Source organism: Melospiza melodia, chromosome 10 (assembly GCF_035770615.1).
Source record: "Melospiza melodia melodia isolate bMelMel2 chromosome 10, bMelMel2.pri, whole genome shotgun sequence".
In the NCBI taxonomy this organism is placed as follows: domain Eukaryota; kingdom Metazoa; phylum Chordata; class Aves; order Passeriformes; family Passerellidae; genus Melospiza; species Melospiza melodia.
In genome coordinates this window covers 14653639-14670891 of record NC_086203.1, presented here as the reverse complement: position 1 = coordinate 14670891, position 17253 = coordinate 14653639, and the positions used below count along the sequence as shown (strand labels likewise).

The window sequence follows — 17253 nt, the reverse complement described above, 5'->3', positions numbered from 1 at the left end:
ACAAGTACAGAGCTCTCTTGCATTTCTGTGGTTTCCTTACCTCTACAGATACCAGATGCCAACAGAGGGAGCAGGTGAAAGCAGGAAGGTACTTACAGCATGAGATTCCAGCTCGATGAAGCCGTAGGTCTGCCCCATGCGCCCGGCCTTGTTCTTCATGATGCGCACGCTGGACGTGGAGAGCCGCACGTAGGGGGCCAGGAGCCCCACGATCAGCTCGGGGGGCGTGAACCGAGTGATGCGCTTCAGCATGATGGCTGACAGACAGCCAGGGACGTGGCCCAGGGAGAAAATTAGGGGACAAAAGATAGTTTAGAACCAAGTTTACTGTGACTAAACCACTCAAAGCAAGAGCATGGCTCCTTGCAGTTGAGTCTCAAAGCCATTGTTTTTTTCTGTCCACTTTGCAAGATGCTCCAGTTACCTTCTCCAATTGCTAACCTTTCCTTCCCAGAAAAGAGAGGAGAAAGTGGCCCCTTCTCAGAGCTCAGCCCAGGGTAACTGCTGGCCCAAAAGGCTTTTGAAGCTGTGCTAAGTTAACTGCACCACCCTAAGCCAGCTCAGCCTGAATGAATTTTCCTAAAGGCAATTTGTCAGCACCTTTGGAGCTGGACATCCCTCCATTACTCTCTGCCACAGATTTGCACAACATAGAAATAGCCTACAGAAGTTTTAGTGAAATGCTGCCCTTTCTGCAGACAACCTCATGGAGTGCAAGCAAGAAGAATCCAAAACTGGTCTTTGAGTCACTCACTTCTGCTTCCTCCACCATCTGGTGGCGTGGCTTCCTCTGTTTCCCTCTGAGAGGGCGGCTCCTGGTGCCGGTCCATGTCCCTTCTCTTCTCCTGTGAGGGCCGACGCTCTCTCCCTTCATCTCTCTTCCTTGGCTCCTGTTCCTGAGGCTGACATTCCTGCTGTGGAGCAGGAACTGAGGGCTGGAGAGGCTGCTTTGGAGATCCTGGTTGACCTGACAATTCTTGCTCAGGTGTTTCAAGCTCTGTCTCTGCTATTAGAGAGGAGAAATGAACTGGTTTCACATAAGAATGTTTCAGCAGGTATTTTTTTTATCCTACTTTCTGGCCCTTGCAGCAGTGCTCCTTATAAAAAGCCAAGCTGTACTGCCTGTTGCATATCCACTGTTTTAACATTTGGCAGACACAAGGCTTGTTCAAGTGCCATCACTCTTCCATTGCCTTGTTTTGTGTTGGGCTGCTTTATAGGACTTTTCTAGTCAGAGACAAGAGGCTTTTGGCCTCCTTTTAGGATTGGCTCTTGCCTGAACAAACGAGAATCAGGGATGGATTTAGACATTCCTTCTACATCCAGGACAACCCTGATGGCAGTGATATCCTTACTATCCATGATGTACTCCTGATCATCCACAACCAAGCAATATCTACTAGCAACTGTCACCCTGTTTATATGCTAGAGGAAAACTGGGTTCAGAACCCCCTGAGACCACTGAGTGAAACACATCCATAATACAGTCACAGATTTTATCAGGTGCCTACTGACCACAGCTGAGGCAGAAACAATATGGGAACACCCTGCCCCCCTAGTCTATACCATTCAGAGAACATAATCCCAACTAGTTTCTGCACTTGAAGGCCCCTGGATAGCCTGGCTTCACTGCAAAAGAGATCTCTACCTGAGCTTCCAACGCTGCTGGAAAGGGAAGCCAGATCTGTGAGGCTGCAAAGGCGGATACCACCAGCCCAGCACCTGCTGCTGAAGCCTCTTCCCACAAAGAGAAGCAAATGAGGGTGCAAGACATGGCACAGTGAAGCTTCCCTCTTTAATGTCCCTGAGAGTCAGTCCCTGCTCTCCTTCTGTTTGGGCAGTGGGCGGCATGGCAGAACACACAACTGTTGGGAAAGCTGCACAGTGCCTTGCTTGGCTGCCAGCACAGCTCACCTTGGACAGGCTTGTACTCATTTGTCTGCAGTTTGTAGAGTGCAGAGTTTTGGCTACAGAACCTCATGGAAAATTTGCACATGAAACCAGTTTGCACCTGCAGCTGTGAAAACTGCCTGTGCAAATCACACAGACATGAGCACAACCCTAGAGATGGGAAGGGCAACTCTTACTGAATTCTTGCTCAGCCGATGTATCCTCTCCCTCAGCACCACCTCTGGACTCTGGGCCTGCTCTGCTCCCTGTAAGAGAGGCACACTTCAGTCCACTTCACACCCATCAGTCACAAAGCATGCCAGAACTCATACAAAGCTGCAGTAACCACTGCAAATGCTTGAGACTTGCTTTGTTTCACCCAGTCATAGAGAGGTTATCTTATTGCACCCTTTCCCAAGAAAAGCAGGCCAGTAGGAAGCATTCACCACAATCTGTCTTCACAGCAGGTTAAAGGCTCTGTTTAATTTGCTCCTGGGCAGTTTCATTACAACCCACAGCTACGGTGGGCCAGCTGTGTGAATTTTGCCTTCTCAACACTGATGGAGGAGCCACAGAGCATGGAAAACACAACCACAGGGACAGGGCTTCAGTAAACAGAGATCTGTGCATCAGCAATGGATGTACTGCCCTTCTACCTGAGACAGGAGTGCAATTCATGGAAGTCTGCTCAAGGATAAGAGTCAAGGCTTACACAGTGGCTGGAATGACAGGCAGTGCCAGAGGAGGGTGGAAGACTCACTCGTGGCACTGCAGCCCCTGGCACTGCACCCAGGGATGGAGAAGGTGGGCACAGCCATCATCCCAAAGAAATCAGGTCCTCACAGAAGTGTGTTTTGGCTCTTGTGCCCTCCCACCCCAGAAATCAGAGGTGTTGGGTGGGGTGAGGAGAAGCTCCTGGAGAACTCCTATCACACATTTTTTAGAGAGCAAGGTGAGTTCAGCAGCTCCAATCCTGGATTCACCTCTTATCTCCTCTCCCAAGAACAAGTGATAGGACAAATGGAAAGAGTCTCAAGTTGCCCTGGGAGAGGTTTAGATTAGATATCAGGGAAAATTTCTAGACCAAAAGGGTGGTCCAAGCACTGGAACAGGTTACCCTGGGAAGTGGTAGAATTACCATCTCTGGAGGTGTTCAAAAAATGTGTAGGTGTGGTGCTTAGAGACATGGGTTAGGGGAGGACTTGGCAATGATGGGTTAATGGTTGGACTTGATTCCAGAGATCTTTCCAAACTTAATGACTCTGTGATTCTGTGATCCTAATCTGCAAGTCCCAAAAGTGAGGCAAATCTGAATCTCTGAGTAACACTAAAACCATCTGCATCTCCCAAGGAAGGTGGGTTGAGGGGAAGCCATGTCACCTACAGAGAGCAGTACCAGCTCACAGTGCCAGAGGACACAACTATAACTCCCTGGATCAAAGGACAATACCAGACAGTAGGAGGGAAAGGCTGTGGGCAGTAAAACACCCCTCCACCAAACCTCACAGCAGCAGAGAACCTGACAGCAACCCATTGCATGTAACATCTTTGGTGTGGACAGGCAAAAAGGGTCTAAATGAAGCAAAACTAACAATCCTCCCACACAGTGCTCAGCTAGTCCACCAACAGGGATGCCATGGGAAACCAGAAGAGAAACTTACTTGTCAGGTTAGATGAAACTTTTAACTGACCAGGCTCAGGGGAGCAGATATACTCACCATCTCTTGGGAGCTTGCAATAGGAACAGGAAGATCTGTAGCCCACAGTACACACCTTACACTGCAATGGAAGATGGACAGCATGAGGAAGTCGTGTTTTGAAGGCAGTGGGTACAACCTGCTCCAGAATTCCAGACTCTGCAGCGTGCTTTCAGAAAGTAACAGCCATGAAAAGTTACAGTGATGGGGAATGGCAGCAGGGGCCTTTGCTGGAATTGTGGGTACATGCTCATATGACTCACAGCTGGGTTTGCCTTGGGAACAGGACTTTCACACAACTATGGAGCACACATTTATTCACTAGTCCTTGAGATGGAACTCTTCCTCCTCCCAAGTGATGCTGGATCAAAAGCTCCCTGCTAGGCACAATGTTGATTCAAAGGGTCCAAAGTTACCCTGGCATTCTCTAACCTGAATTCACCCCTCAAGCAGTGCTGAAGTCTTTATCTGAGCTGTAGACACTGATGTAATTTGGAGAGTTCATAATGAGGTGTCTGCTAACCAAGAGGCAGAGCTGTACAGGCTTGGATGGTTATCCCACCTGGAGCCCCTGTGGGGGGAGCCAATTGCCCCATTTTCACAGCTCTCACCAAACACAGCACCCTTGACTTCCTCAAATGCATTGCTACTGTTTCATAGCAATTTCTTCCCATGACTGAAGCCTTGTGGATGCTCTGGGGCACAAGAAAGCTCCTTCAGGCCATGGCTACACACAGCAACAGTGGGGACATACAGTGCAGCCACCTCAGTGCACTGAGAGCTGTTTGAAACCACTGCTTGAAACTTGTGTCTCCACCTCCAGAGCACTGCAAGCAGAGCTGAGGCACAGAGCAACAGCTCTGCTTGCAGCTGAGTGCATCCATTCAGCTGGATGAGGGTCTCTGTAGCCCAGGGTGACCCAGTGGACAAGGTGGGACTCTAACTAGAACCAACCCATTCAAGTCCTGCTGCAAACTCTCAGCCTGTAGTCAGTGGGAATGCAGGCAATAATCCTGTCCTTTCTCCTGCAATCACCTCCAGCCTGCTGCAGCCACAAGTTCCTGTACTGGGAGAACCTTGGGAAGGGCATAGGAATAAACTGACCCTTGGGCAATGGTGCCTTCCCAAAAATGGACCAGTTCCAGCATGAACTAGACTTGGCTCATGCTGCCTAGACTTGGATCCATTTCCCTGCTTCCTTCCCTGCTGCACTTACCACAGCCACAGCTAGACCACAGGTTCCTGTGTGAGGCACAGGGGTGGTTACACACATGAACCAGAGCAAAGCCTGTTCCATTCTGGTTGGCAGAATCACTGTCTCATTGTGGTTTTTAAGGAGAAAGGATCCACACGCTATTTTCCCTGCATTTTAAAAAGGAACCACTGCATGGGGACAAAGCTGCTCTGTGCATAAAAAATCTAAATCTCGCTACCTGTACCACACCCATATGCATGCAGAGGTGAGACCTAAAACAAGGTAGGCAAAAACACAGTTTAGAAAGGGCAACAGCTTCAGGGCAGGTATTAATTACTCTGAGGGACTTTGGCCACCGAGCAAATATCCAAACTCCTCTGAGCTGCCACTGCCAGGAGTGCCAGCAGGGGAAGCAGAAGGCAGCTCTGAGCACATACTTACACGTTTGCAGCGCCAGAACTCTGGGCAGGGAGTGTATTCAAGGGTCACTTCCTTGCCACCGATGGTAAGAGTTCCCTGTTGAGACAAGGGGGTCAATGACCAACGTGCCCAGCACACACAGGTTACTCAGAGGCAAAGAAAGGGGTGAAAGCTCTGGTTCCTAAAGGCTTTGCAAGTGAAACAGGGTGAAAGGGGGAGAAAGTCTCCCAGTTCAGTTAGCTGGAGCTTTGCCATGAAGTGGGAGGGAAACAGCCTGTGCCCTGCTCTAGCATGGAGCTACAAGGCTGTGGTAGCTAGCTCCAGAGGAGGCAGGCAGGAGAGGCCTTGCCACCTCCCAGGAAGAGCAGAGACAAGGAACTAGAGTGGGAAACTGCTGTAAGCTGCTTTAGTCCAGGTGCTGGCAAGGGGCAGCTGGACAGACTCCCTCATGCCAGCCACCACCAGGTTGGCCTCAAGGCAGCTACTCGAGGAGGAATGTGTGGAAAAATCCTCTCAGGTGAGAGAATATTCATACTTGGGTTAGTCTTCATGCCAGTCATGAACCCATGGCTTTTCTTCAGAGAAATACACCAGAAATGTGCTGCTGGCCCTCAGTCAGCAGAGCCAGTGCCCTGCAGCCAGCCCTTCCCTGCTGAGGCTGGCCTCGAGCACCTGAGCAGCAGCACCTAAGGGCCTCCACTGCCCACATATACACTGCTTCCAGATCCTCAAGTGGTGCTTTGGAGATGTGCCAACACACCCACAAGCTCTGCTGAAATACAGATAGAATGGGTCAGAGGTACAGGTTCCCTGGCTCCTGCCTGGAGCAGCAATGATTGCTGGTGGCTCCCATCTGCCAGGGACAACAGGCCATGCCTGGGCACACAGGATGCAGGCAGGCCAAGTCACAGATGCACACAGCCAGGAGACATCTCCTGTCACTGGAGGCACCGCCAGACCACGCAGCCTGGACTTCCCAGTACCACAGTTTGAGACTCAGCATCAACAGAGACCCAGACCCAGGTCTCCCAAGTCCCAGGAGAGCAGCTGCCTGACACACAGACAGATGCCAGGGAGCTGTACACAGTCCCAGCCTGTTTTGGGGACCTCTGCTGAGTCAGAAGCTTCCCAGGTACTCTGACCCAGGAGCCTCACCATGCAAAAACCCCCAGTGCAAACCATGAGCATGAGAAAACAAGTTCCCAGAGTTATTATTCAGAAGTCATGATACACCCATGCATAAACTGCTCTGCAGAACGTGAGGGAGATGCTGGGGAATATGCAAAGTGGGAGTGAGGAGTTCATAGAAGGGAATCACTGAGTGGTAGTACAACAATCCTTTAACTCCTACGAAAGAACACGGCAGGGTTCCACCACCTCCCCTCTTCACCTCCTGCCTTTTATGAACCAAAGCCATCCTTTCCTACCAGGCCTATGTTGAACACTTTGAGGGGTTCCTTTCTGCCACCCAGCTGCTTAACAACATGGATCTGCCTTTGCCTGACAGAGAGCTGAGCCATTCCCATACCTTGCCGAAGTCTGCTGTGTGCACTCAGAGCACCCTGCTGCATCTTTGGAGAACCTGCTCAGGGCCTATTCACAGCAGGGAGCATTGCTCACTTCACCTGTTTATAAGAGGCTTTGCACCCTCTTTAAGGCATGTCAGGAAAGACAAATGAGAAAGGGAAGTGGATATCAAGGCTGTCCCAATGGAACTGTTGGCCCCTGAGACAGACGTGCTCCCTCTCCCAAGCAGGGTACCCACCACATCCCAGCACACACTCAAGAGATGGGCAGTGCCAGGAGCAGGCTAGAAATGCCCATGGCTGCCTCAGGGCACACTGAGCAGAGGCAGGAGGAGAAGGCAGGGTGCACATCCTCATGAGCCCAGGGAAGTCCTGGGGAACAGCAGCCTCTCACCAGGCAGCTGCAGCCCTGCCTAGGAGCTCAGGAAACCAAAAACTCGATAAGAGCACATCTCCTCTGGCAGGGGCAATCCATCACAGAGCTTCATCCTTCTCCCAGCCACTGAGGACAAACCTTGCCAGAAAGCCTTAAGATTATTTTTGGTTTTATGGAAAATGGTATTTAAGTGCATGTTGTGCTGGTGGTGCTGGTCCCTTCCGCAAATTCCATTTTGGGAGGCTGCAGAAAGTGTCTCTTGCATAATTACTCCCTGATTTCCCTAACACCCTGCTGATTGCCTGCTCACTTTTTCAGCAAGCTCTCTCTTACTGATTTCTTCTTGATAAAGTAATTTTCAAGGTTGCAATCATCATTTAACTCTCCAAAATGAGTCTTTCGCTTAGGACACACATTGTCAGGATTTAGTGGCTTTGAATTCCTCATTCTCCCATTTTGTTACTAGATTCCATCACAAATATTTTCAGAACCTTTATTTTCTCTAGTGCCTGTCTCTGCTTAACTCTTCTTCATCTAGATCTTTTACTGTGCAAAAATTTTTGGATACTACTCTAAATTTCAGTCCAATTGAGCAGATTTCATTTGAGCAAATCTTGGTGAAATGACAAAGATTTTCTGAAAATTTCAGGGAATAGTGCTGGGGAGGGGGAAGAAGGGTAAGCTTAAAGTATGCCACATATTGTGTCTGGCACCATATTTCTTCCAAATTCAGGCACTTTATCCTGGACTTTTTCACCAACCTGCACTATGTCTGTTAATTCCTCTGTAGTTTTAATACCCTGTACTTTGGAGCAGCTTGGCTTTTTCTAAGGCAGAGTGAAACAGAAATGTCTCTCTGGTCTTCCCAGTCAGGAACCTCCCCCTCATAACTAGCAGTAAACACAGAGTTGACTCACCAGTGGAGGGTTTAAAAGGCAGCACAGCTTTGCAGCACCAGGACAGCAAGCTCTCAGCCATGGAAATGCCCACATTTCCAAGGGCATGAACAGATTCTACTGTTTTCTGAATTGCCAAATTCATCAAAACAGAGCATCAGGACTTCACTGCTGGGAGCAATGCTTTGTGCTACTGTTTGAAACCTTTCAAACATAGTTATACATGGATTTTTTGCTTAGAGATCATTGGAGATGCAACAGTGAATTCTAATCTAAGGGATACAATTCAGTCCCAGCCAGTTCAGCTACTAAAAAATCTGCCCTATGGCCAAGAATGTAAATAGTCCTGCCAGCAGACTGATCCAAGGAGCAACCCTGCCATGAGATGGTCCTAGAGAGCTGTGCCAGGAAACCATAAAGCCTGTTTGCAGAGAGCACACAGAGTGCAGCCATGTCTCAAAGTGCTTCACTGAGCAGGGACAAACCCCACAGGAACATGTTGCTTTTACAGAGGGAAAGAAAAAAGAGAAAATCCCTTAGCCATGATATCCACAGGCGATGCAATCCTTCTGAAAGCACTTTGGAGACTGTGTCAGCAGGGCACAGGGCTTCAGCAACAAAGCTAGTTTCACTAAAGCAGTTTCCATGCTTTTTGTTCCCAAAAGCAGCATTAAAGAATACCAGGAATGTAGGCCTACCTGTGAGAAAAAAGCCAGACCACACCCTAGGACATATCACGCTCACTTTTGAAGCTGGGTTTAGTTCACCTCTAGTTTACCCTGTGTGTAACAGCACTGCTCTGCACTGAGCCCAGCCTGGCTCTGCAGGTACCTGAGCACTCTGATCCTGCTTCCTAGAGAACCCATGGAGATACTGCCAGGGCCAGGAGACAGCCTGCTGCAGGTCAGGCACGGCACAAGCCACTGCTTCAGCTGCTTGTCTGTCAATTAGCATTTACAGTTAGCACGCTGGGCTTTTTCATGCTTGTTGACAGCCTTTTAATGATGATGACTGGGGGTTGAGGAGGGGGAGAACTTGCCAAAAAAGTATCTCTTTGCTCTCAAGACTGAGATGACAAAATACAAATCATCAGTGTCAAAGCTTTTGCTAACTGTTTCTCTAAAAAAAAAAAAAAATTAGAGCATCCAAGAGTGACCTAGAAAACTGGAAATGTGGAAGGAGAGCTCTCAGAACACAGCCACTCCCTCAAATAAAACCAGGCTTCTCCTTTAACCGAATCTATCCAAACACTGAAACATTGAGTAAAATTTCCCTTTGGAGCCTCCAAGCAATGAGCTGACAGCGTTCCAGTATTCCACCCCACAGGTCATGCCTGGGCAGCTACAAGTGGGACTGTGACACCAAGGGAGATGTGGATGCAGCAGGCAGCACCACCATGGACTGCTGTGGAGGAACATGCTCCAGCTCCTCCAGAGGGATGGCAGCAGCCATCCAGCCAGGATGCCACCATCCCTGGTCACAAGGAAGACCACAAGTGCCTGACTTAGTGGGACAGCAGTTATCAGTCCCACCTTTACAGACAACACACCTGGGGTGGTGCACATCAATTCTGGAACAGAACCAAGGCTCAGCTACCAAGCACCCAAATCCACAAGGATTACAAAGCCAAACTTTTCTTCTTGGCTACAACCCCAAGGCAGTGCAGGAGGTGCCTCCACCACAAGTGAACCATTCTTCAGACCACCTTTAGCAGCTGGCTCATGCACAAACCAAACACCACGTCAGCTAATTATTCCCTAATATTGTTTGTGGTCTGATTAAATGGAAAATATCTGTACCATGAACTGAAAGGTTCAGGTATCCTTCTTGCTGAGTAATAACCAAGCTGGAACACTGGTTATGTGGTTCAACACGATAAAAATTAACTGAAAATACCATTTGTAAACAGATAAAAAGCTGCATACGAAGATTATGACAAAAGAATGCTTATGGGCAGCACAGTAAAGCAGACACATTAAAATACCAGCACTAACCTTGTTTACATGATGTTAATTCAGCCCTCTTCTGCATATTTACTATAATTAGGATATTTATTCAAAAATCAGTATACATCCGTCATTTAAAAATTATTTAAAATGATTAATGACAAGTGTTTATTGCCTTGGGAATGCTCAGACACTACCCCAGGAGGCAGTCTGGGAATGCAGTGCATGCCCCTGGTCCCAGCAGCACTTCTCTGAATAAAAAGCTCTTGCCATCCTCAGGGTACATTCCAGCCCAGGCCCCCACATGCCCTGGGTGGCACAGCACAGGAGACAAGGGGCTGACAGCACAAGCCACGTTATCTAATTGGAACTGCAAATCAGAATGCATTCAGGTTCTGCTCCTATTTGAGTATGGATTAGAAATGCAGATTTAACAGCCCCCAACCACCACACAATGCAAGTTATGTAATGGCATCCTGTTCCACTGGCATGCACCATGCAGAGGCTGAGTGGGAGCTGGCAGGGAGAGCACAGGGTTCTCTCCCTGACAGGATTCACCTCCAAATCAGGCAGGCAGGTGAGATCAAACACCAAAGGTCTCCCTAACTACCCCCAGCTGCTCGTGGAATTGAGGAGGCAGCACCTTCCTGGGATGAAGCAGAGGGCAAACACCTGGGAGGGTAAGAGACCAGCTGGATATATTTCACAAGATCATCTCAGCCACAGAAACCGGCTTCTCATCCCCTGTTTTCCGTATGCTGAAGTTTTTATCCCTGAACTCATCAGCAGCTGCTGTACAAGGGACTCAACTGCACAGAGCAACAGGCAGTACATGTGCTTACCTCTGACAAAAAGCAGATGAGAAAAGCTGTGAACCCACAAACCACAACCCATCTGTAATTAAACAGTCAGAAAATGGAACGTGACATGGAGCTGAAGAAACGAGCAATGCAGGCTGCTGCAGGGTACTGCAGCAATCTGGCATTTCCTACAGCAAAAGTAACTACAAGCAAATTCCTCATGAAGTGGGATTTTCCCCAAGGCTCTCAGCCTCCTTCTCGAGCTCTCAAACCAGTTGCAGCTCAGGGATTGCTTTTTATTGGCCTGATCGAGCAGTGCATCCAGCACTCTACTGCTGAGTGGCTTACAGCCAAGGCAGAAAATTCAAGATATACAGGGGAAAAGCATGGTTTGAAAAGTGGTGGATCCCTGAGGAATTGTTACATCGCCAAATGGATCCAAACAACTTTGCTGTGCACTATTATTACAGATTTCCATCAAGGCTAACACTGAGATGACAACTGACAACATAAACACTGTGTTAGTGGCCACCCAAAGAGCAGGATATTTGGCTCTTGGGCATCAGAGATGCTACAGAGCTGAAGAGCACATGGCATCACCTTGCAGCATTTAGCAGTAAGGCATTTATTTCAACAGTGATCCAAGGCTAACCAGCATGGCATGCTCAGGGCTCCTGGTCTTCAGGGTCAGGAGAGGCCTGAGAATGAGAGCCCAAAGCTGTCACCATCCATCCTGAGCTGACAGAACACTGCTTCAGGCACACCACTGGTGGGCACGTTAAACAAAACTGGCACTAACACAGAACTAGGCATTAGGAAGATAACTGAGAGAGTCCTAAACATTCAGTAGCTAAATGTAACAGATTAAGATGCTATATAAGGATTATTTTAACCCAGATAGCTCCTGGTACTTCTTTTCAAAGTCCCTTTATTGAAAACCAGCACTGGGACCATCCACCCTGCCCCACAAGCTTCCATATCTACCTGTTCCCTCCTCAGGCCTCCTCCTGCCTGGTTATCCAGGCCATTTGTCCTTCAGCAGAAGGTGCCAGTCTGCATCCTTTAAGTATCTTATTTCCACAGACACCCCAGCTAGCCTGCTGAGACACCTCCAGTTTTCTTCCTACGGTTTCTAAATTCCCTGGATACCAGCCATCCCCTTTTTAAGCAAGTCCCAGTATCTTTCTACAGCTCACCTCCCCCCACCGATATCCTTTTCGCAAATACACACAGAAATTGCTTTTCAGACTATGCCAGCTCTCTACATTTTAATGCTTGAATTTTGAACTCCAATTCAGCTCCAAGTTAGGACTCTCAAAGTGCTTATCTTTTAAACACAGCATTTGCTTTGCTTGTCAGCACTCTCAGCCCTGCTCTGAGAGCACCAGCACGGTGGGCACAGGCAAGCTCCCAATTACAGCTCCAGGGAGGATCACAGTGATGTGCCACAGCTGGGGAGAACACACAATGTGCTCAGCACCTCACGTGCTCAAGGGCCAGCTCTGGGCAGCAGGTGATAGGAATAGCTGCTGCATTTCACCATTTAAGTAGATTTCAACCTGTCTGAAAGTTTTCTTTGATCCAGTGAAGCCAAGTGGACTTTCACATGCCACTCAAGGCCCTAATGCATCTCCTCCTGGCTAATGCCAACCTCCAGCTTCCCTCACTCCTCTGAAGAGGGCACCTTTGCAGATCAGCTTATAGGATCACTGGGAAAAAAGTGGAAATTTTAAAATGAAAGCCTTTTCTTTGCATCATGAAGGAGTCAGAATATGATTTCTAGAGTCCACACAGTGAGGATCAGGGGACAACAGCTCAAAGAGGGACAAGTTCTGTGCTCTGGTGTTACTGGCTGTGCTTCCACTCCACAGCTAAGAGAAGCATGGAGTTAAGGCCATATAGTGAGAAATTCATGCATGTGAGTTTCTTCAACAGCTGGACTTGATCTTAAAGGTCTTTTCCAACCTCAATGATTCTAAGTCAAACACTCACTTTCATGCTCAGAAAAGTACCAATCAGGTTGAATCCTCTATTTGAAAAATATACTTAAACTATCAAAACTTAAAAGTATTTAAATATTTAACATATTGAGTATCATTATTCACAGATGGCTCTAGGGAAGGATCCACCTGGCTCTGCCTCATCAATATTCCTTTACTTTTCATGGGCTGCTGCATGGACAATGTTTGAACAACAGCTGCTTCACAGACCCCCTTCTCTCCCAACAAAGGGACTTCCCTTCTCTCTCCAAAATGCTGCTCTACTGCCTGGACATATTTCTCTTTTTTTTTTTTTATTTACATGACCACCTTTTTCCTCAAAGGTAATCTCATCCCATCTCACTGTTAAACAATATAAAGCTTAAGCACATTAGCACAATGCACTAATCCAGTCCAGGACCTTCCTGTGCACCTCCCTCAGGGATACTTTACAATTAGCAATGGCCATAAGGAAGCTGGGAAACAATGAGGAAACACCCAGCACCTTAATCATAGGTTTGAAGCACAAATATCAAAACCCTAAAGAGCATTTCCAGTGCAAAATCATGGTGGAAAAAAAGGCTGGAAAGCTCTGCCTGAAAGGGCCAAATTTATTGCTAGACCATTCAATTAAGCATTTGAAGACCCCACACAAAAAGAACACATGTTCTTCACTGGAGCATGTACCTATGGGATTCCACACCAATTCCAACACCTGCACAGGGAACAGAACTCAGGGCGTTCTGTGCAGCAGCAAACATTTGCTAAGAACACACCAGCTGTGATGGGGAAGGGTGTACTCCAGAGCCTCCTCCAGACACAGCTCCAAACTCCACTCTTAGGCACTCAGAGCCCTCCCTGGCAGTGCCTTCTCTGCAGCCAGTGCCCAGGCAAGCTCCCTGCAGGACAGTCTCTCTGCTGAAAGGACCCAAAAACCCTGGGAAGAGGAAGTACTGAAGAAAAGAGGGTTTTATCCTTAGAGACATCATTTCTCAATATTCCTAGATTCCCAGTCAATGACAGAAGTGGGTGTCTGATCCTGCCTCCCTCAGGATAAGAGCCCTGCCACTTGCCACCAGCAGTGCAACACTTACCTGTGTCCTCCCAGTGATGGTTCCCAGCACACCACTGTGACCTTGAGGTGGCCTGTCCAAAAGCCATATCCAGATCCTTAATGCTCACACCCGGACAGAACATCAAGGCAGCTGGCCCACCTTCAGGCTGGCACCTGTACACATTTCTGTGTCTGAGCAGATGCTGCCTCCTGAGAGCTCTTCTTAGGAGCTGATTTGGAAACCAGCTGCTTTAACCTCTTGGCTCAGTATTTGCCAAGAAACCTGACACAGCCTGAAAACAGTTATCCAAGCCCTTTGGAGGGAAATGACTTTTCCCTGCTAGCCTGGCTTGGGTGCAATGTAACACTAGTGGGTGTCACAGTTCCTTGTGGAACCCAGCACCTCTTCATTTTTCAGGGCACTGAGGTTTAGAGATTCATTCAGGCAACTGCACAAAGTCCAGAGGTAAATTCAGATCATTCCTTCCTGGTCAGTTCCCAGAACTGCTGAAGAAATGAATTTAGTGCCTTGTCAGGGTGCAGAAGGAGTGACTCTCCAGTCAGTCTGGTGGCTGACCTCAGCTCTTTGGGAGAGTACATCCAGAGAGGGGAGTGTGCAGGACAGCAGTTCCTCTGACAACCCTGACACCAAGGAAGGAAAAGAAACCAGTTCCTTGTTGTGCCGAAAGTGCCTCAGCATGGCTGAATTCCTAAGGGACTGGGAAGGGGAAACAGCATGCACAAAGAAATCTCTTTAAACTGTCACGTAAGCTGCACAGCAGTGGGTGGCTCAGATATTGTGACTTGAACCCCCTTGTGGGACTTGATTGAATACCTGGTGGCTCAGGACAGAGACTGGCCCGTGCAGAGTGAGGGCAGCCAAGCACAGGGTACTGCCTGCAGCTCCCTGTGTGCTGCTCAGCTCTCTGCAGCAAGCACTGGAGCACCAGAGAGCTGGTGCTTCCAGCTGCTCCTCTTAGAGCCAGATGGATCAATCATTTGCCTGTCATCAGCAGGTGCCTGTGAAACTTTCTGGAATTCACTTCTTACATTTAGTGATGTGCCCAGTACACACTGGAAGGAAGAAAAAGAGATGGGCTGAGTTAATGGAAAGGACAGAGGAGGAGGCAGCAGTGGCAGTGGACACACCACTTCCACATGAACCAGGCCCAGAACAACAGCTTGTCAGGAAAAAAATCCAAACCACCTCAGCACTCCTCTCCAGTGATATCACAGGCTGGGAAGAATCACTCAGGCTTTCAAAACCTTAGGGCTATAAACAGTAAAACACCTTAGTCATCATATCACTAATGTACAGCTTTGCACCATGAGAAAGCTTCTTAGTGAGACTTCTCAACCTGGTATTAAGTGCATGAAAATACATCTTGGGATTCTTAAGACCTAAAATTACTTTCTCTGTTAACTCTGCTCCTGAGATCCTTGATGGAAAAGTACATCAAATGTTTGCTTGGGCTTTAAATGCCATCCTGGCTCAAATCTGGTTCATGAAGCCCATCTGAATATTGCTAATTTCCTTGTCAGACATGGACTGTACATCACAAAAAATGAAGATTTCCCCAGTTGTCTATGAAAACAGGAGAAAATTACTTTCATTCTCTTGTTCTAAAGACAAAGTTTTAAATACTTAAATCTTATGTTTACAGCTTTATAGCTTTGACCCTAATTATAAATGTAATTCCTTACATGACAGACTTGATTTTATTCCCCTGTCCTTCAGAAGCTGTTTGTTCATCCTGTGGAAAGCATAACTAACTAAACTTATAGGTGGCCTGAAGAGATGGAGATGCAGGAGGCATGTTGTTGGATGCAACATCTGGTAGCTGTCAACACATACACACAGTGCAAGAGCACCACAAAATAAATCTTCAGGCAGACTGCTCCTTTACATCTGATAGCTTTTGTTCTGCAGAAGCCAGGAAGAACTTTCCACCTCCATCCTACATCTCCTTGTACAAAACAGCTCCAAGATTTTCCCACACAACCTTCTTCTGGCAGCAATTGTAGCCAGGATTCAGTAAGTTGGTCACACAGTGCTGCTACTGAGGACCTGTCAGTGGCTGTCCCATTCACAGATTCCCTGATACGATGGAAAAAGAAATTCTCCCCCTTATGTGAGAGGACTGGGGAAGTTGGTGCCTTTCCTCAGCAGTGCAGAGGGATTTTGCCTGCCAGCACTCTCGTTGCTCTTCCCCCTCCTGTGTCTCCTGGTCCTGCACAGATGCAGAATGACAGCCAAACTCCTGATCTCTGATCTTGTAGCACACAGTGTTTCTTGTGCTCTCTGTAGGTATTAAAGCTTTAATAAGAGTCTAGAAGGTGCCCTGTGGCTTGCAGGGGAATGGGGTGGATAATAACTCTGTGTCCTCCTGTGTTAAATACCTGTTTCCTTGTTGCCTGTGATTGATGGATAATGACACAATAGCCCATTTAGGCGTGCCGCCCCCATTTTCCACTGTAATAATTTCATTTCTAGACAAGAACATTAACAACCCAGTTACAACCGAATGGAAACAGAAATTCACAAATAAAAGTTGCTGACTGCCAGAGCTTTGATCTTCCAGCTTCAAACTTGAATCTGAATTTAATATTTTACTCCTATGAGTTTCACAACCTGAGCAGAAAACAGCAAAATGCAATGTACTTGTTTGGAATGAGCCCCAATTCCAGACAGCCAAATTTACATTATTTAAATTGAAAAGGTCCTATACAAACTCAGCTGGGAAGAAAACAGACTAAAATCCACATCTGAAGGGAATTCCAGCTCTCTCTCACTATCAAAACCCTAGATGCACAAAAAGCACACATGATTTCTACAGAAGGGCAGGCAGACCACTTCTTTGAAGAGAAGGAAACAGTGGTTCTGCCTTCTTCCTTAACCCCAGGAAGCATGCAGTTCAACATTTTTTTCCACCTCTGGAGTCAACGTTTTACCTTCCTGTTCCAGCAATCCAACACCAGCAGTGCATCAAATAATGGAAAAGCAATTGCTGCTAAGATAGCACAAAAGCATGAACGAACAGTTCTGAGGCTGAAGCTCACAACAACGACTCATCAAATGAAACCTGCAACATTTTGGTGTGCTCCCACTTATCAAAACAGTCCAGATGGAGTCCTAGCATTATAATCTGGCTCATATGCTTGTAAAACATATCTGGTGTTCCCCTCGACATTGCTGGAATTAGGCTGAGGACTCATTGGACTCAGCCCAACAATTTCTGTCACCTCGTTCTCAGTGACGGGTCCTGTGCAAACCATTATGGCAAAACCCTGATAGGAAATGGTCTCACTCTGGAAATGAAAGTTGTGGTGCATTCACTGAGATGTCTTGATTCATGACTGAACCAGTCCAGATCATTTCCCTCTCACTGCCTGCTCATCTCCCTTAAGACTCTTCAGTGGTATCATCAGCACCGTCCACTTCTCAGAGAACAGAGGGAATTTCTGAGAGTGCAG

General features: G+C 47.6%; 1 protein-coding gene across 3 annotated transcripts in view; it reads right to left on the bottom strand.

Annotated features, from left to right (window-relative positions):
- Nucleotides 1–17253, bottom strand: part of RBM6 (RNA binding motif protein 6) — a 58917-nt gene that overhangs the window by 11163 nt on the left and 30501 nt on the right. For 2 of the 3 annotated variants that reach the window (XM_063164476.1, XM_063164477.1), the window contains exons 7-11: nt 5224–5298; nt 3609–3669; nt 2088–2156; nt 755–1006; nt 97–257 (exon numbers count right to left, since the gene is read on the bottom strand). In XM_063164476.1, coding sequence (XP_063020546.1) covers nt 97–257; nt 755–1006; nt 2088–2156; nt 3609–3669; nt 5224–5298 — 618 coding nt within the window. The remainder of the gene's footprint in view (nt 1–96; nt 258–754; nt 1007–2087; nt 2157–3608; nt 3670–5223; nt 5299–17253) is intronic. The other variant, XM_063164478.1, reaches the window with a different exon arrangement.